We start from the raw sequence: 21,307 nt of genomic DNA, 5'->3' as shown, positions 1-21,307 counted from the left end.
GAACTAAATGCTCCAATCAAAAGACACAGGGTATCAGATTTGATTTAAAAAAAAAAAACAAGACCTATTGATATGCTGTCTACAAAGACTCATTTTAGACCCAAAGATACCTCCAGATTGAAAGTAAGAGGGTGGAAAACCATTTATCATGCTAATGGACATCAAAAGAAATCTGGAGTATGAATCCTTATATCAGACAAACTAGATTTTAAACCAAAACTGTAATAAGAGATGAAGAACACTATAATAAAAGTGTCTATCCAACAGGAAGAACTGACAATTGTAAATATTTATGCTCCCAACTTGGTAGCAGCCAGATATATAAATCAATTAATAGCAAAAACTTAAAGAAACACATTGATAGTAATATAATAATAGTAGGGGATTTTAGCACCACTCACATAAATGAACAGATAATCTAAGCAGATCAACAAGGAAACAAGGCCTTTGAATGACACACTGGGCCAGATGGACTTCACAGATATATTCAGAGCATTCCAACCTAAAGCAACAGAACAAACTTTCTTCACAAGTGCACATGGAACATTCTCCAGAATAGATCACACACTGGGTCACAAATCAGGTCTCAACTGGAACAAAAAGATGGAAATTATACCATGTATATTTTCAGATCACAATGCTATAAAATTTGAACTCAATCACAAGAAAAAATTAAGGAACACAGATACATGGAGGTTAAAGAGCATCCTACCAAAGAATGAATGGGTTGACCAGGAAATTAAAGAAGAATTTTTAAAAATACATGGAAGTAAATGAAAATGAAAACATGACAGTTCAAAACCTATGGGATACGGCAAAAGCAGTCCTAAGAGGGAAGTACATATAGCAATACAGGCCTTACTCAAGAAACAAGAAAAGTCTCAAATACACAATACTTTACCCTTAAAGGACCTGGAAAAAGAATTGCAAATAAAGCCTAAATCCAGCAGAAGAAGAGAAATAGTGAAAATTAAATACAGGATTTCCAAATATATTCTCCCATTGTGTGGGTTGCCTTGTTACTCTGTGGTGTTTTTTGATGCACAGAAGTTTCTAATTTTCATGAAGTCCATTTTTTTTTTTTTTACTTTTGTTACTGGTGTCTTTGATGTTATATCCAAGAAATCATTGCCAAATTCAATATTGTGGAGCTTTTGCCCTGTGTTTTCTTTTGTTTTTCTTAGAATACTTTTATAGTTTTATTTCTTATGTTTAAATCTTTGATCGTTTTGAGTTAATTTTTGTTCATGGTGTTGGGCAAGGGTCTAATTCCATTCATTTGCTTATGGATATTGTTTTTCCAGCACCATTTGTTGTTAAGATTGTCATTTCCCCATTGAATAGTCTTGTCACTTTTCTCAATAATTCAACCATATATGTGAGGGTTTATAGGTGAGGGTTTATATCTGGACTCTATATTAATCCATTGGTCTACATGTCTATCAATACCATTCTTTTTTATTTCTGTAGATTTGTAGTTAGTTTTGAAATCAAGAAGCGCAAGTCCTCCAATTTTGCTCATCTTTTTAAAAATTATTTTGGCTATTTGAATTTTAGGATATATTTTCCCATTTCTTCAAAAATGTCATTTTGATTTTGATGGGAATTGTATTGACTCTGTAGACTTCTGTGGGTAGTATCTGCACCTTAATATTAAGTCAACCAACCCATGAGCATGGATGTCTACTTATATCTTCTTTAAACTTCTTTAAGCAATGTTTTGTAGTTTTAATTATACTTCTTACACCTTCTTGGTTGTTTATTCATGAGTATTTCATTCTTTTTGATACTATTGTAAATGGAACTGTTTTCTTTTTTGGATTTTTCATTGTTAAGTGTATAGAAATGTAACTGATATTTTGGGTATTGATTTTGTATCCTGCTGTTTTGCTGAATTTATTAGATCTAACAATTTTGGGGGGCATCTTTAGGATTTTGTATGTATAAGATGATATCATCTGTGAATAGAGATAATTTTTCTTTGCAATTTGGATGCTTAATTTATTTTTCTTGCCTAATTGCTCTGGCTAGAACTTCCAGGACTTTGTTGAAAAAAAGTGGCAAAATGGGCATCCTTGCCTTCTTCCTGATTTTAGAGGAAACATTTTCAATCTCTTACCATTGAGCATAATGTTAGCTACAGGTTTCATATGTGTCTTTTATTATTTTGAGGTAGTTTCCTTCTGTTCTTACCTTGTTGTTTTTGTCACGAACAGGTGTGCATTTTGTCAAATGCTTTTTTCACATCATTGATGTGAATATGTGGTTCTTTTCCTTTATTATATTAGTGTGGTGTGCTGCATTGATTATTTTTGTATATTGAATAAAATACACAAAATATTTTATATTGGTGAATTTTATAACTGCATATGCGACAAACTGTATAGGAAACAAACCAATGAAATGTTTTCAGTATTCTTCTTTATCTTATTGTTTGAGAATAAAAATGTGTAATTTGCCTTCCACATTCTGATATCATGTAATGGCTTCACCATGTACAATTACTCAAAGCCAAAATCTGCTTCAACAACATAATATACCTGTACCTTACTGGTTATGACAGAAATATAAAAAAATAAGTTCTTTGGATTATAGCTAAGTATTCTATAAAATACTTTTTAGAGTCTCACAATACTTATAGGCTAGGTTCTATTGTACCCATGTTATAATTAAGGGAACTAAAGATAGATGTTAGGTTTATTTTGACACATAGCTAGTAAGTGATGGAGATTTGGAAGCATCAGTTCCTTTAACACATTTCAGCTTTTTCACCAGTATTATACATATTTATCCATTTCAGTGCCCAGATATCTTTTGCTAACCTTTCTAATTAATACTAAAAACTTGTATGTAAAATCTCTCAGGCTTTCAACCTAAACATATAACCTGCAAAAAATACCTGGTTTATATTTTACCTTTGATTGATTGATTTTTTATTGTTTTTAAAGATTTTATTTTTAAGTGATCTCTACACCCAAGGTGGGGCTCAAACTCACAAACCCAAGATCAAGAGTTGTATGCTCTTCTGACTGAACCAGCCAGGCACCCTTATATTTTACCTTTTAAACATTATCCATTTCATATTTATTTTAAAATCATGTTACATAATAGTCAATCATTACTCAAGTATTCTGTATTTGCAAATTCACTTACTTGCTCGGATTTATAACCCCCAAATCAATATTCATAGATCTCACTTGATCATTTGAATTAATGCCCAAGGTGACAAAAATTCAGTCACACTAAGGTTCACATTCTCAGCTGAGGTTGAACAAATGATATTCTGCCTTCTTTTTTCAGCTTTCATACAGAGAGGACCAGAGGATTAAAAAGGTGGGGAGCAGTGCACTGTATTGCAAGAAGCTCACATTGTGGGGCCTTTGGAGAGCGTTTGAATCTCAACTCTGGCATCTATTGGTGGTGTGGCCCCATGCAAGTCATTTCTCACTTCTGAACCTCCTTTGCTTCTTTGTAAACAAGAGAAAATATAATCTCTAAAGGATGGATTGCTTTTAGAATTTCAGATTATATATATGAGATATATACATATTTCCCCTAGAAGCAATGATTCAGTAGTAGTTAATTCAGTGTGGTGGGACTTTATGAAACATAGCTACCACAATAATCAAATGTATTAGTATGATCCCACCTATATAAGAATATTTAAATTACATATTTTTAATAGCTAAAAGGTCCAATAGGCTGTACAGCCCTTTTGTGAGATAGAATTATGCTTATATATTACTTGGGGAATACTTTTTGAAAATTAAATATCAAAACACTTGCTATCCTTCAAATATCAGAGCTCTTTAACAAAGTAAATATGAACACAAACAATTTTACAAATCATTATGTATGAATTGATTTGGCCCATATAGTCCAAAGAATAAAATACACAGAAAATACAAAAAATGATTTCTTATTGCATGCGTTTAAGAAACTTTGCCATCATTGCCCAATCTTCCGCGGCACTGTAATTTGTAGAAGTGATGTTTCAGAACCTACAGCAAGGAAAACATGTGTGAGCATTCCCCAGTGCCTGGCAGCATCCTTATTCTTCACCTGTCCTCTCACATCACATCACTCGTCCAGTTCCAAGCCCCAACACACACACACACACACACACACACACACACACACACACACCTGCCACGAAATCAGACTTTGTACATTCCAGGAAGAGGCTCCCTCCACCAACCATACACTTCGGAGCGTGACCCTCCACCATCCAGAGCCTTTTGGGACATGTTGACCTCAGCCCCAGCAGGCGAAGAAGTGCTGCTCTGGAGGCCCCACCTCCCAGAAGATGTGCGCCCTCTCCTCCAAGTGCAGGGTCAGGCAAGTGAGGGGCAACTGTCCCAGTCCCGCTCTGAGCCCTCCAAGCAGCAGGCCCAGGAGGATCTGACTCTAGGCGGGCTCTGACAAGACGCTGGGCTCTCCCCAGCCAGACCCGGGGTTCTGGAGCGAGGTTCTGGGGCCCGCCACGCCCAGAGGCTCCGCAACAAATGGCCCTCTATGGAGCAGGGTCCTTCACTCACGAGGGCCCGCGGAGGTCAGCCGGCCCAGGCCTGAGAGGATCAGCAGGAGAGACAGCATTGCGGGGCCTGCCGGCCTTGCCACGGTGATGGCTGTTGACTGCCCAACCGCGGCGGCTCACGCGGGACCTGCTATCCCGGCCAGTGGGGCGGGGCTCTGAGCGGGCGGCCAGGAAGCGGGGGAGGGGGGCGTGGCTGCTCCGCCCACCCCGCCCCTGGTGCCGTCCCACGCGCGCAGCCGCAGTCGCAGTCCCCGGCACCCACCCACCGCCCACTGCGGGCGGGAGGCACACGCCAGCCTGTCCTGGTGCCCTCGTGGGCTTGGGCTTTATTTCCAAAAAGTGGACATTGGAAACGCATTCAGGGATGACGTAAGGGTCATAAAGTGCATTTTCTCCTGTGGAATTAGGCCATTTTCTGGTGAAGTGCTTGGCAATGTTAATAGTCCACGTCGTAGTTTTCTGGCACAATGGCTGAATTACTGTAGTGAAGGAAAACAGAAAATGGAAATTCGGCATGTGTTTAGTAGCAGACAGATGCCTGTTTTAACCATATCTACTGCTGGATTTCTAATTTTAAGTCTCAGTTCAAAACACACACATGATAAGAAACAACACTAAAATTAAAAAAAAATCTATTATAGATAAGTTTGTTTTTTACAAAACTAAGGAGTACAAATAAAACACTAAACAAATATAAATGTGTGTTTATTAGTCTAGTATTGATTTATAATTTAAGTATGAGGCAAAATAATTACGGCTATGGAATGACTGAAAATTAATCAAAATATGTTTATTCAGTTTTGTACATTTTTGTTTCTTAGAAAAAAAATCTACGTTTAGGAGACCAAGTGGTCCTTCAGCCATTTTTTAATCAGATGTTTGTTTTTGTTGTTTTTGTTGTTTTCAGGAGTTCTGTATATAGTCTAGAGATTAATCCCTTATCAGATATATGCTTCCCAAATATTTTCTTCCATTTTGGGGGGTTGCCTTTTACTGTTATTCTGGGTATATATCCAAAATAACTGAAAGCAGGGTCCAGAAGAGAGATTTGTATGCTAATATTCATTGCAGCATTATTCATAGGACCTAAAGGTGGGAAGCAACCCAGGTGTCCATGACAGATGAACAGATAAGCAAAATGTGCTATGTACATACACTGGAAAATTTCCGTTTTAAAAAGGAAGGAAATTCTGCAATATGCTATACCATGGATGAACCTTGAAGACATTGTGCTAAGTAAAATAAGCCAGTGACAAAAGACAAAAACTGTATGAATCCACTTAAGTGAAGTACCTGGAGTAGTCAAATTCCTAGAGACAGAAAGCAGAATTGTAGTTGCAGGGTTTGGGAGAGGGAGGAATGGGGAATTATTTAATGGATATCGAGTTCCAGTTTTGCAAAAGGTAGAGGTCCGGTGATGCTTGGTGGTGATGTTTGCACAACAATGTGAATATACTCTAGAGCAATGAACTATACACATAAACATGGTTAAGATGATAAATTTTTATGTTAGGTGTATTTGACTACAATAAAAACTAAATTTTGAAAAAGACCCTGAAATTAGGCAAGTAATCAACCTGTATAATAAACCATGAAATGATAGTTCTTTCCAATTTAATTCTATTGCTTTTCAATGTGTGAACTCCATATTAATCAGGAAATTTTTTTTCATTTATTTAAAACAGAATTACCTAATTTCAAATTCTAAGGCTATTTTTTACAAGATACTCTTAAATTTTCTTTCCATGAAACTTGTGCTTATATATCTTAAAATAAATACCTATAGACAAATTCAAATATTGATTGCTCTTCCTCTTTGTAAAAAGAAACACAAAAATAGGTCTTTTTAGAAAGCTAATTCTCATACTTCTTTCTAAATATTTATTTCAGTAGCAAATAATAAAATATTTAATCCTAAAATATCCACATCTGTTTATTTTACTCAAGTATTTACTTCTTGGGTCGCCTGGGTGGCTCAGTTGGTTAAGCACCTGACTCAGGTCATGATCTCAGGGTCATGAGATGGAGCTCCTTGTCAGGCTCCATGTTGAGCCTGGAGCCTGCTTAAGATTCTCTCTCTCCTCTCTTCCTCTGCCTCTCCCCGGCACTAGTGCTCTCTCTCTCTCTCTTTAAAAAAAAAAAAAAAAAAAAAAAAAAAAATCTATATATCCAAACAGGTAAGAGACTGAAGGAAAGCCAATATGCATAAAAGATGTCATAGCTTGCAATTATGAATTCATTGTTAGCATGATACACGAAGTTCTCTGGGAATATATCTAATTTGTCTTCTCTACATATATCAAATGTAGCTACAGAAAGGATGTCACATTTCAGATTTGAACCATAATTGGATGAGTAAATGACTTGTATAAAGTCAGTAAATTTTCTCCTAAGAGTAATATTAAATCATCCAAAATCTTTAAGTGTGAATGAATGATATTTTGTCTCAAAAAAGCAACTTATCATAGTCCTAGCGATGATGAACTAAGAATAATGAGGACTGGAAACAGGAAATCCAATTAGAAGAATTTTGCATAGTTTAGGCCAGAAATGTCAATACCCTTCCTCATAGCTAAACAATAAGGGGGGAAAATAGAAATATGAGAGGTATTTTGGAAAAGTAATTAAAAATGGAATTTCTATCAACCCACCAAAAATCTTCACAAATGTAGAAAGGAACGAAGTAGTTTTATTATTGAATAAGTGCTAAACCTAACCGAGTTGTGCTAAGGAGATTGCAAAGACAGAAAGAAATCTCACCCTTTATATAACCAGGCAGAAAACAGTCCATGTCATACCTGTTAACTTTCTTTATCCAAAGTACAAATAAAACTTCCAATTTCTTTAGGATAACCAAGAAGTTACAGCTTGGAACCAGACACCAAGGTTAAACTCCCAAGGAGCCAGGGAGATAGGAAGCTACCTTCCTTAATGTTTATGTTTGAAATAGATGCCTGCCTACTTAAAGTCCTTAAGGAAAATGTTCCTGGAATGTGAATTTGACAAATTTTATTTAATCTTCAAAAAGAACTACATACGTCCTAAAGAGAATGGATTAACGATTCCAGTTTTCTAAAGGAAATAATCTAAGAAAAGGAAGTGTGTGTGTTAGTTTCTTTCAAGTGTGGTGCCAGGGAAAATTAATGTTTTATTTCATATATTTGTATTTACCCTTACAACATATAGGGAGCAAAAGAGGTATGTTGACTGATTTGATATGAAGCTTGATGAATTGTTAAGGCAACTAAGCAACTCAGATGATAGTAACACCAATTTTAGGAGAGACAAATTTGTGCAGGAGTTGGGAGATAATCAATTGGGTTGAAGACTTGTTGAATTTAGGGTCTTTGTGGACCAGCAATAGGTTGTTGGAGATAAATTTCAATCCTTACGATTTGAATTAAACACTTAAAAAGGCAATTTGAAGGAAAGAGAGTGATTTAGACAACTTAAGAAAAATATATAGAAAGAAAAGTGGGTGTCCAAGAGGAATCACAAATTCATACAGATGATTTCAGTGATTAAGGGAACAGCAATCAAGAGAGAAAATGAAACTGATAAAGATTAAAAATTAAGGTAGATTAGGAATTAAAACGTGGATATTGTGATTTTGTCAAATGCTTTTCTTGCATTTGTTGAGTTGACCTTTTAAGAATCCAGTCTAATATGGTAAAATTGTTGGTTGAATATTGAGGTAAACCAACTTTGTATTCCTTGGATAAATCACATTTGATCATGATATTATCTCTTTTTTATATAACACTGGATTCAGTTTGCTAAAATTTCCATCCACTTTCACAAGGGATGCAAATTGATAGCATCTTTCTTACGTTGTTAATTTGACTCCCTCATCCCTGGAGAGGGGAGTTCGTGCCCACTGCTATCTGGGAAGCCTTTCCAAAAGAGTGAACAATCTCGCCTCATGTGCCCCAGGCATCCCTCAGAGCCCTGCCTTCACCCTGTGTGAGTGCTGGCCATCTGCCCTCCCGGGAGTGCAGTGCACCTGTGCTCTAGTCCAGGCATGCAGGCTGAGTTTTAAAACTCCCAACTCTAGGGGCCTGGCATGGCACAAGCCCATGTTAGTCTTCTGGGGGAAGGTCTCACTGCTTTGGGACTGATGCAGGTTTGCCCCAGCAGAGTGGACTTTGGAGTAAAGTGCTGCAAAGAGCCAGCGTGCATGTTAGCCACCCTCGGCAGGTGTCTCTGCGCCTATGCTGAGGGGCAGGGGAGGGTAATGGCTCCCACCAGGCTCTTTTGCTCCCGGAGAGGAAATGCACCTCTCCCAGATGCACTCCAACAAGGGGGAACCCTCTCTCCCTGTGTGTCCCAGGGAATTCTCACATGTTAACCATTTGTTTCTGGCTACCTGCCCTCCTTCTCCACAGGAGCACTGCAACACCCTCAGGGCTCCCTATCAGCCTCACCATGGACCTCTGAAACTCCAGTCTTTGAGCCCTGCTGATTTAAAAAAAACTCGTGAATATCAGCCGCCTTCTTTCCAGTCAGTGGCTTGGGGAAGTGTTTTTCTGGTGCGAGCCCCTGTGTGCTTCTCTCTCTCCCTGTTGCCTCTTTTCATGACCAGGGGTCCCTCCCCTTGGCAGCATCTGCTATCTGTTTCTCCCCCAAATCACATCTCTGCACCTCCTTCCTTCAATGTTATGGCTTCTCTCCCAGTTGTGTAGTTTGTTCTGTCCATCCTCAGATAGAGTTCGTGGGTATTCAGAATGAGTTGATATGTATCTAGCTAGGGTCCTATTAGTACTCCAATATCTTAGCTCTTCCCCTTTTCTTTTTGAATAGGCTTTGCTAGTTTTAGTTTTTTAGGAATTTGCCCATTTCACTTAGGTTGTCAGATTATTAGTATTAACACTGTTATTATATTTCCTCAGTATTGTTTCATTCTCTATAGGATTAGTAATGAGGGATCTTCTCTCATTCTAGATATTTGTAATTGTTGTCTACTCTCTTTCTTTCTTACCCATGTGGCTACACAGTTAGTACTTTTTTTGATGTTTCCCAAAAAACATTTTTTTTTGTTTCACTGGTTTCATCGATTGTGTTCCTGCTTTCTATTGTGTTCTTGCTATTTTCTAAACTTCATAATTTCATTTCCTTTTAACATGGGACTGAATTTGCTCTTCTTTTTCTACTTTCTTTGTGTGGAAACTTATGTAATTGATTTAAACTTTCTAACATTGCTGATATAAGTTATTAATAGTATAACTTTTCCCCAAAGTACTGCTTTATATACAGCTGACAAATTTTGTAATATGTTTTTATTTTCATTTTGTGTTTAAATATGTTCGAAATTATCTGGTGATTTTTTTTCTTTGATCAGTGAATTACTTAAAAATATGTGTGCTTTCCAAACTTTTTATTTTAAGATTTTTTACTGTTATTGACAACAAGTATAATTCTATTTGTTCACAGTACATATTTTGCATGATCTGAATCTGTTTGAATTTATTGTTACTTTTTCATGGCACACATTTGGTTTAACTTGTGAAATGTTTCAGGCACATTTGAAACAAATAAAAATTCTGCTGTTGTAGTGAGGTCTTCTAAAAGATAATGCTGCTAATTAGTGTTTTTCATTTCTTTTTTATTCTTACAGTTTTTCAGTCTACTTATATTGAGAGAGAGATGTTGAAACTTCTAATATCTGTGGCTTTTTCTCTTAGGCAGTTAATAACATAGCTTCAAATACAGAGAGCAAAGGCTTTCAGAACTGAAGGAATTATATGTGTTCTTAAAGACTTGATCCTTTTATTTTGATTATAATGATCAAATTATGCTGTCATTTAAAATTATATATCTTCTTCAGACTTCTTCGGCTGATAGAAATATAGTCACTTAGCTTTCTTTGGGTTGGTGTTAGCATGGTACATCTTTTACTTTTAGCCCATTTGTTTCTTTAGATTGAAAGCTCATTTCTTGTTGACAGCACATATTTCTCTTGATTTTAATCCAATCTTACATTTTCTGCTTTTTTTAATTGAAGTATTTAGACTACTTAAATTTATTAACTCAATATGGTTGGGTTTCAATTTAACACCTTGCTATATATTATTATTGTCATTTTCTTTATCTTCTTTTCTAGATTCTTGGGAATCATTTAATGGGCTTTTGGGGGGCAAACGTTGATTTTACTTAATTTTTTGAAATAATTATAAATCTATAGGAATTTTTAAAAAATTTTACTGGGAGATTTCATGTGCGTACCCTTCACTTGGTTTTTGCTCATGGTAAAATCTTGCATGATTATATTACATTGTGAAAACCAGGAAATCAACACTGTATAACCCACAGAGTTAATTTAGATTTCATCATTGTTTACATGCACTGACTTATGTTTATATGTGTATAAATGTATTCTCTTACTACATGTAGAGATTAGTGTGTCCAACACCAAAATCAACATACAGAATTGTTCCACAACCACAAAAACAAAAACAAACAAACAAACAAACAAAAAAAAATACAACCCCTACAGAGTACACCTATTTGCCTTACTCCCAATTCCTAATCCTTGGAAACTACTAATTGGTCTTTATTTCTATAATTGTAATGCAAGTACTTTATATAAATGACATCATATAGTAGCTCTTGAGCTTTGTTTTTTCTCTCATGTAATTCCTTTGAGATCCACCAAAATTGTGTCATATATTAATAATTTCTTGCTATTCCTCAGTAGTACCCATGGTATGAATGTTCCATAGTTTAATTAGTCATCCATCAAAAGATTATTTGGCTAATTTTTAGTTTTTAGCTATTACAAATAACATTGCTATGGATGTTCATATAGTTTTTTACATAAATATAAAAGTTGTCTCTAGGATAAATAACCAAAATGAAATTGTTGGGCTGTATAATAAGGCTGACAAATTGTATGTCATAGTAGCTATACTGTTTTGTATGTCCCACAGCAATATATGAGTGATCTAATATTCTGCATCTTCATCAGTACTTACTATTATTACTATTTTTTATCTTAGTCAATCTGTTGGGAAAAGTGTGATATCTCATTGTGGTTTTAATTTTTATTACTCCAATGACTAATTATATTAAATGTAACAATGTGCTTGCTTGCCATCGGTATATACTCTTCAGTCAAGTCTTGGTTCATGTCTTTGCCCTTTGTTAACCAAATTTTTTTAACTGTTGATTTTGAACTTTTAAAATATGTTATAGATAGAAAATCTTTGTTGGATATATGGTTTGCAAATACATTCTACTAGACTGAAACTTGTCTTTTTACTTTCTTAACAAGGTATTTTTCAGATCAGATATCTTTAATTTTGACCACATACAAATTTTCCTTATGGATCATGATTTGTTGTTTGGTTTTTTTAAGATTTTATTTATTCATTTGAGAGAGATAGAATGAGTGTGTGAGAGAGAGAGAGAGAGAGAGAGCATGAGAGGGGGAGGGGCAGAGAGAAAGGGAGAAGCAGACTCCCCATGGAGCAGGGAGCCCAATGTGGGGCAGAGGCAAACAAGAGGCAGTAAACTTTCCTGACATTGATTTTGGTGATGATTTAAAACAAATTCTTAACAAACTCATCCAAAAAATAAAACACTTCCAAACTCATTTAATAAGGCCAGCATTTCCCTGATACCCAAACCAGATAAGGATGCCACAACAGAAGAAAATTATAGGTCACTATCCCTGATGAACATAGACGCAAAAAATTCTCAACAAAACATTAGCGTACTGAATTCAACAATACATTAAAAGGATCATATACCACGATCAAGTGGTATTTATTTCAGGGATGCAAAAATGGTTCAATTGCAAACCAGCCAATATGATACATCCCATTAACAAAATGAATAATAAAAATTATATCATCATTTTACTCAATGCAGAAATAGATGACAAAAGTCAACATCAATTTATGACAAAAACTCTCAACGAAACAGGTATAGAGGGGAAATACCTCCACACAATAAAGGCCAAATATGATAAGCCCACAGCTAACACCATGCTGAACAGTGAAAAAGCTGAATGCTACCCTCTAAGATCAGAAACAAGACAAGGACTCCCACTCTCATCACTGTTATTCAACATTGTATTAAAGTCCTAGTCAGAGCAATTAGTCAAGAAAAAGATATAAAATGTATCTAATTGGAAAGCATGAAGTAAAGCTGTTACTATTTGCAGATGACATATTATATATAGTAAACCCTAACAACTCCACCAAAAGCTGTTAGAACTAATTAAGTAAGTTGCAGGATGAAAAATCAATGTACAAAAATTTTCTGCATTTTTTACATTAATAACAATGACCTATCAGAAAGAAAAGCAATGCTACTTAAATTACATCAAAAATAATCAAATATCTAGAAAATAAATTCAGCTGTGGAAGTAAAAGGCTTGTACACTGGAAACTATAAAACATTGATGAAAGAAATTGAAGACAAAAAAATGGAAAGATAATCAATGATCATGGATTGGAAAATTTAATATTATTAAAATTTTTATACAACCCCAAATGATCCACAGATTCAATGTAATCCCTATCAAAATTCCAATGGCATTTTTCATAGAAATATATCAAAGTATTCTACAATATGTATAGAACAAAGAAGACCCCAAATAGCCAAAACGACCAGGAGAAAGAAGAAGAAAACTGAAAGCATTATGGTCTCTGATTTCAAAATATATTACAAAGCTGTAGTAATTAAAACATTATAGTACTGGCATAAAAACAAACACATTGATCCATGAAAAAGAACAGAAGCCCCACAAATAAGCCCATGCATACGTGGTCAATTAATTTATGACAAAGGAATATTCAATGAGGAAAAGAAAGTCTCTTCCATAAATGCTGGGAAAATTGGTGAGCCACATGCAAAAGAATGAAATTGGACCACCATCTTACACAATACACTAAAATTAACTCAAGATGTATTAAAGACTTTAATGTAAGCTAGAAACTGTGCAACTCCTAGAAGAAAACTGAGGCAGTTAACTTTCTTGACATTGATTTTGGTGATGATTTTTTGAATCTGACACTAAAAGTAAAGGCAATAAAAATAAAAATAAACAACTGGCATTATATCCAACTAAAAAACTTCTAAACAGCTAAGAAAACCATCAACAACTTGAAAAGGCAACCTACCTAATGAGATAAAATATTTTCAATTCATATATCTAAAAAGGGGTTAATATTCCAAATATAAAAAGAACTAATATGATTCAAGAGTGAAAAAAAAGAAACAATATAATTGAAAATGTGCAGAAAATCTGAATAGAATTTTTTTCCAAATAAGACATATAGATGGCCAACAGATATATGAAAACATGTTCAAGATCATTAATCATAAGGGATACGTAAATCAAAACTACAATGAAACTTTAGAATTGTTATTATCAAAAGGACAACAAATAACAAGTGTTGGCAACGATGTGGAAAAACGGAACCATTATACACTGTTAGTGGGAATGTTAATTGGTGCTGCCTTTATGGAAATCAGTATAGCCATTTCTCAAAAAAATAAAAATTTAACTACCATATGATCCAACAATCTCATTTCTGGGTATTTATCTGAAGAAAACAAAAACACTAACTCCAAAGGATATATGCTCTCCATGTTCATTGCAGCATTTTTATAATAGCCAATATATGGAAAAAACCTAAGTGTTCCTTAATGGATGCATATATAAAAAAATATGATACACACACACACACACACACACACACAATTCAGCCATAAAAAGGAATGAAACACATATGGACATCGAATTCACTATAGTAAATGAAATAAATCAGGCAGAGAAAGACAAATACTGTATGCTATCACTTGTTTATATGTGGAATCTAATTAAAATAAATGACAACAAAAAGCAACCAGCTCATAGAAACAAAGAAAATTTTACCATTGCCAGAGGTTGAGGTTGGGGACTGGGCAACATAGGAGAAGGTGGTCAAAAGGTTCAAACTTCCAGTTATAAATAAATACATCATGGGGTTGTAATGTACAACATAGTGACTGTAGTTAATAGTACGTACGGCATATTTTAAAGTTCCAGAGAAACTAGATCTTAAAAGTTCTCATCACAAGAAAAAAATTAATTTTGTGTCTGAATGATGCATACTAACTAGACTTACTGTGGTGACCATTTTGCAATATATAGATAGAAAATCATTATGTTGTACAACTAAAACTAATATAATGCTGTATATTAATCATAACTCAATTTTTAAAAGGATAAAAATATTGAAATTATAAAAAAATAAACAAATGGAAATCATGGAGTTGAAAGTACAATAACTAAAACGAAAAAGTCAAAAGAAAGACCCAACAGATTTGAGTTCGTAGATGATTTAGCTAACTTGAACACAGATCCATACTGATAAATATTTAGAAGAAAAAGAGGAAGAATTTTAAAAAATGAGAAGGGCTTCACATAAATGTAGACACCATGAAGTGTGCTGGCATATAACTGAAGGATTCTAAAAAGAATAGAGAGACATGGGAGGAAAAAAGTACATATTTGAGGATTAATGGCTGATAATTTCCCAAATATAATGAAAGACATTCAACATCAAAGAAGTTCAATGAATTCCAAGTAGGATAAACACGGAGATTCATACCTTGACACATGATAGTCAAATTTTGAAAGACATGGACATAAAAATAATCTTCAGAGTAGTAAGAATAAACAACTTATCACCTACAAATAAATTTCATTAGGACTAGCAGCTTCTCATCAGAAACAATGGAAACAGGAAGATAATTTGATGGGATATGAAAATATTGAAAGAAAGAAATCTGTCAGCTAAGAATCCTATACCCAGCAAGACTATGTTTCCATGATGATAGTCAAATAAAGATATTCCTAGATTAAAAAAAAAAAAATCTAAGGAGAGAGATTTTCTCTTCTCGGGAGAATGTGTTACTAGTAGACATCCCTTACAAGAAATAACCAAGCAATTCTTCAGACTGAAGCAAATTACACAACGTAATAATTCTAATCCATGTAAAGAGGCAAAAAGCATGAGTTAAAGACAGTTTTGTAAGTGACTATAAAAAACAGTATATTCAAACTTTCAGTTTTTAGTCTGGCATGTCATGAAGCTGTCACTTAATCACCCCAATTAACTACAAGTAAAAAGCAGAACAAACTGAAAATTAACAACTGAGGAAACCTGTTGCTAATAGACCTGCCTTGCAATGAAGCAAAGAATTTCAGGAAAGGAGAGAATGGCCAACACAGTGAAATATTGCTGACAAAACAAGCAGAATGTTAAAAAACGCTGGTCAATTTTGACAACTAAGATTTTTGTTAGCTCCACCAAGCACAGTACAGAGACAGTGGTGAGCATAAAGATTAAGAAAGCTTTAACTGGATTTAAGAAGAAGAAAAAAAGAGATTAGATACAAACAAAATCAGAAATGAAATACAAGAATTTGCTATCCATCCTACAGAAATTAAAATAATTTCAAGAAAATATACTATGAACATTATGTAACAAAATATTATATTTTTATGAAATAATATTCCTAGAAGAACACAAATTTCCAAAGCTGACTCAAGAAAGAACATAAAATATGAATAGATTACAACAAAGACGTCAAAATAATAATTAAAACTCTTCCTATAAAGAGACCCCAGAAGTGGATATTGTTACTGGTGATATCGTACATCTTAATTTGTTGGAGGAGATACAAGCATTCACTTTGATGTTTTAAAAATTGCTCATACTATGTTGTGGGCTCCTTGTATGTTTTTAATAGTTCACACACATATTCAATGTATCAATGCAAGTTAACAGTTATCCCTTTACGTGATGAAAAATCATTTAATAGTTTTTGAACTTATTCCTGTTTTACACGTTCCAAGATAAACATACATAATACTTAAAGCTATCAATTCTTTAATTACTTCATAAATTTAATATGAATCCAGAGATAACATTCATGTATTAAAAAAAAAAAACATTAGTAGGGGTGTCTGGGTGGCTCAGTTGGTTAAGCATCTGCCTTCAGCTCAGGTCATGATCCCAGAGTCCCTGGATTGAGCCCTACGTCAGGCTCCTCACCCCCCCTCATGCTCTCTCTCTTGTTCTCTCTCAAATAAATAAATAAATAAATAAATAAATAAATCAAATCTTAAAAAAAAAGCATTAGTAAACTATACATGTATGTTTGTGTATGTAACTTCTGTAAAAGATAAAATATAAACAAACAGGGAGAAAGAGCTCAAATGATATGAAAAGTATTTTCTGTATAAAGTAAAACAGTATGGCCCAGAAGAAAATAAAGATTTGCAGCCTCACTAGTAATTAAAATATATATATAAGAAACACAGTGTTAGACACATTTATCATTTCCTATCTGACGTACAGTAAAATTGAACCTCTTCTTGTTATGAAATCTTGGTCTTAGATCTGGGTTTGAATTGACCTCCCAGCACAGTTTATCTGTCATCCCTCATTCCCAGTTGTTTCAAGTCCCCAGAAATACTAAGGCTATTTCTACTATTCTTCCTTAACTTTGCCAGCCTTGCTGGATCTTTCCTCATTTTTTGATAACCACTATGCTGGCTTCTAGTTTTTATCAGGGTTTAACTTAATATAACTTTTTTAGTATGATTTTTTATTCATTTCAATGACTATTTTTATGAAGAACAGAATGACAAGTGATCCAGATTACCATACTTTGTAAGAAGATCCAATATTTTATCTATTAATTTTGCATAAGTTCACTCAAATCAAAGACTGAGTGTGTCATGGAAAGCAAGGACTGAAAGGACATTCTTGCAGAGGCCATCCAAAACATAACAAAAAGATGGATAAAAAGTTACTTTGGAAAACTAATGAAGAAAGTAAACAACAAAGGAAAACCAGGTAATTCCTCTCTTACATTCACTATTTACTCAAGGTTGATGTGACTGTATTCCAGAGTCAAGATTTTCCTACCTGTAGTATAAGATATCAAGAAATTGATTACAGAAATTCTGGAAATAGGACTCTCTAAGGCACTAACCCTAGGTTGCCTTCCTAAAGGAATACCTGATGATTCCAGGACAGATGGTTCTATGCTAGATATTCCAAAGTTAGTTGAACTTCAATGTCCTTTATAAAATTAATTAAGAAGGTAATACATGACAGAAATGAATATATATCTATAAGATGAAATATTTTCATTTCCAACTGGTTAAAATATTGTTTTCAATGGTTCCAAGTGTATATTTATAGAATACACAAGGTAAAAGACCTAAAGATATATATCCCAGGACTGCTAAAACTGTTTATAAAGGGATACTTACTGAGTCTGAGACATTAGAAATTTTTGGATTGTGGAGATGCATTGAGCATGCACATTACTCAGATCCCCTCAATATCATTACCTGTGAGGCCTTTCTTTGGATTCTCTTTTTCTCTGCAGAGAATCATGATAGGCCAATTAAGTCACTTTCTCTTTCAGTGAGTATGATCCATCACTTCCCTAAACAATATACATGTAAGGTGTGTACAAATAAAAATTTTTTCATAAAATAGACCAGTAATATAGCCTTCGAAGAAAACATTACTTTGAAGCTAAAATCATCATTTGTGATGTTACATTTAAGGACTTACATGAGGGTTTCTTGCTTTCAATGAGTTAACTGTTTGGTAGAAGAATAACAAATGTAAGAATAGCATGTAGTTTTTATTTGTATTTCCCTGATGCTGAGTGATGTTGAGCAAGATGTGATTATATATAATATATATTATATAATTTATATTATATATTAATATATTTTATTAATATTAATATATTATATAATATATTACTATATTATCTATTATATTAATATTAATACAATATAATAATATTATGTATTATGTATATATTATATAATATTAATATTAATATAATTAACTTATAATATATATATATCTCAAATGAAATCTTGCTATTTGTAATGACATGGACGGGACTAGAGAGTATTATGCTAAGAGAAATTAGTCAGTCACAGAAAGACAAATACCATATGATTTCAATCATATGTGGAATTTAAGAAACAAAACAGATGAACATGGGGAAAGGAAGGAAAAATAAAATACAACAAAAACAGAGAGGAACACAAACCATAAGAGACTCTGAACTATAGGAAACATACTGAGGGGTGCTGAAGGGGAGGAGGGTGGGGGAATGGGGTAACTAGGTGATGGGCACTAAGGAGGGCACTTGATGGAATGAACCCTGGGTGTTACATGTAACTGATGAATCACTAAATTCTACCTCTGAAACTAAAAATACACTATACGTTAATTAAATTGAATTTAAATAAAAATTGAAAAAACAGCGTGTAGAAATTTATAAGAAACTATCTAATTTCAAATAATTCTGGAGACTTTTTTCACAGTATTTGAAACTACTAAGGAGAAACATTTTGAGGTTCAAGGAATTAATGAAAGTTTTAACATCTAAACACTGTAAATATTCATGAGGAAAACAATTCCAGAACAGCCAAAGTTTTGACTTGTTGCAATATGCTAACAACAATCTATTGGAAAACAAAATTATAAAAATGTCATTTACACTAGATTAAAAATAGTGCATACTTAGGAATGAATATCACTAAGTGCTATAGAACTATGAATTCATTTCACTGGTCAATGAGCAGTACAATCTAAGATCATAAATTATTTGCATAGTAATATTTACCCTTCATATTCTGCATTCTCTCTGTTGCATGATTTTCTCATTTCATTTCGTTTCATGATCATAATGGCAAATATTATGATAAAGGGCAGAACAATGTAGAAACTCAGAATAAGCCAGTTGTTCTGCTGTGCATTGTAGTCTTCTTTGATAAAAATTACATCTAGAAATGAAACATAGAAATCAGTAGATATTTACTTCACTAAATATAACATATTTATATTATATATATAATATATTTTAATAATTATAATATATAGTATATATAATTATATATTATTTTATATTTATATCATATTTATAAACATATTTCTTTCACTTTATTCTTTTTATATATATAATATTTATATAAATTGAAATTTTAATACATTGCCAACTCTTACAGGGGGAAGTATGCACTTTTGTCACAATTCTTATTTGTCTTTATGCATATTTGTTTCATTATTATGGTAACTGTATAAATGTTTTGAGTACTGCTTACTATATTCAGCATATTTATGACATCAATGTTTTTAAAAAGTAACACATTAATAGGATTTAAGTTAAAAATTTAGAAAGGAAAATTCTGTGAAAACCCCCTTCCCCCACCCTTGCCAAGTCACAGTTTCTCTTCTTGAAGAAAATCATCTTTAAATGACCCATGTTTTATGCATCTAAATAAAATCCATATCTACACCTATTCTTGTATCTATGTCTATCTACTTATATATAATGTGTGTATGTGTGGTTTTCTTCCATCTCACTGACATTGTAAAACATATTACAGCTTTCTTTCTTTTTTAATGGTTTTTTGAAGTTTCTTTAAAATTTTAATTCTAGGATAGCTAGAATACAGTGGTATATTCTTTTCAGGTTTACAATTGAGTGATTCAACAATTGCATTTGTTACTCAGTGCTCATCAAGATAAGTATACTTTTAATTCCCTTTACCTGTTTAATTCGTTCCTCTGCCCACCTCTATGGGTACTAGGTTTTCTTTTTTCCCTAGATTTATAATGTGAATACATTTTTTAAATTTATTTTTTAATTTAATCTAATTTACTTAATTATTTACTTTAATTTAACTTAATTAATTTCAATTCCAGTATAGTTAATGTACAGTGTAGATGAATGGACAAAGAATGTGTGCCCCTGAAACTAATATTACACTGAACGTTAACTAACTGGAATTCAAATAAAAAACTTGAAAAAGAAAAAAAAGAAAAGAAAAGAGAGATGTGGTATATTCATATATATATATTTGCATGGACTATTATTCAGCCATAAACAGAATGAAATCTTGCCATTTGCAATTATATGGATGGAACTAGAGAGTATAATGCTTAATGAAATACAGAGAAAGACAAACATCTTCTGTTATTTCTTATACTTAAAAATTAAAGTGTTATATATTCAGAAAAAATGTAACATATTAGCAATGAATAATATATAAATATATTAGAAATGAATTAGCAAAAACTATTCTGTTCTCAAAACAGATCCTGCCAGAATCCAAGAAAATCCTCAGGACAACTTTAATCATCATTTCTTTCCAAAGTTTACAAATATCTTGATTTCTTCTATTATTATTATTCATTTAGTGAATTTTTGCTGAAGTATAACATGTAAACAGAAATGGATGTATGCCATAATTATATAGCTCAAAGAACTTTCTAAATTAAACACATTCGTGTAACCAACACTAAATTCAGGAAGCATAATATTACCACTACCTCAGAATTCCCAACCTAATTTCTTCCAGTTGTTATCCTTTCCAAAGATAATTACTACTTTGGTCTCTAAGAGCATGAATCTTTTTTTTTACAGATTTTAAATTTTATGTAAGTAGAATTATTTTGTATATACTTTTTTGTCGATTTTTTTTTACTTATTTTTTTTACTCATACTTAATTTGGGAATTCACGCACATCATTGTTTATAGTTGTAAAATGTTCATTCACATCACTGTATGCTTTATCTTTGCATAGAAATAAACACCATTGATGCATTCTATCCATTATGGGTATTCAGGTAATTTGCAATTATGAGTATAATGAATAGTGCTGCTATGAATATTCTACTACATGTCTTTTAGTCAACATATGTACACATACTTCTCAGCAGATATAT

The 21,307-nt window shown here is 33.3% G+C and overlaps 1 protein-coding gene and 1 long non-coding RNA gene across 2 annotated transcripts in view; both read right to left on the bottom strand.

Moving 5' to 3' along the window:
• Positions 1-1,807: 1,807 nt before the first annotated feature.
• Positions 1,808-4,681, bottom strand: LOC130541891 (uncharacterized). The gene is made up of 2 exons (XR_008955973.1): positions 4,539-4,681; positions 1,808-4,001 (listed from the first exon to the last, which is right to left on the bottom strand). It is a non-coding gene; the product is annotated as an uncharacterized LOC130541891 (long non-coding RNA).
• Positions 4,682-4,847: 166 nt separating this feature from the next.
• The window catches only part of LOC130541838 (disintegrin and metalloproteinase domain-containing protein 18-like), a 220,725-nt gene continuing 204,265 nt past the window's right edge, over positions 4,848-21,307 (bottom strand). The window contains exons 22-23 of the mRNA XM_057303392.1: positions 19,202-19,361; positions 4,848-5,016 (exon numbers count right to left, since the gene is read on the bottom strand). Coding sequence (XP_057159375.1) covers positions 4,974-5,016; positions 19,202-19,361 — 203 coding nt within the window. The 3' untranslated portion in view covers positions 4,848-4,973. The remainder of the gene's footprint in view (positions 5,017-19,201; positions 19,362-21,307) is intronic.

This window comes from Ursus arctos, unplaced genomic scaffold (genome assembly GCF_023065955.2).
Source record: "Ursus arctos isolate Adak ecotype North America unplaced genomic scaffold, UrsArc2.0 scaffold_27, whole genome shotgun sequence".
In the NCBI taxonomy this organism is placed as follows: domain Eukaryota; kingdom Metazoa; phylum Chordata; class Mammalia; order Carnivora; family Ursidae; genus Ursus; species Ursus arctos.
This window is presented reverse-complemented; position numbering and strand designations above follow the sequence as displayed.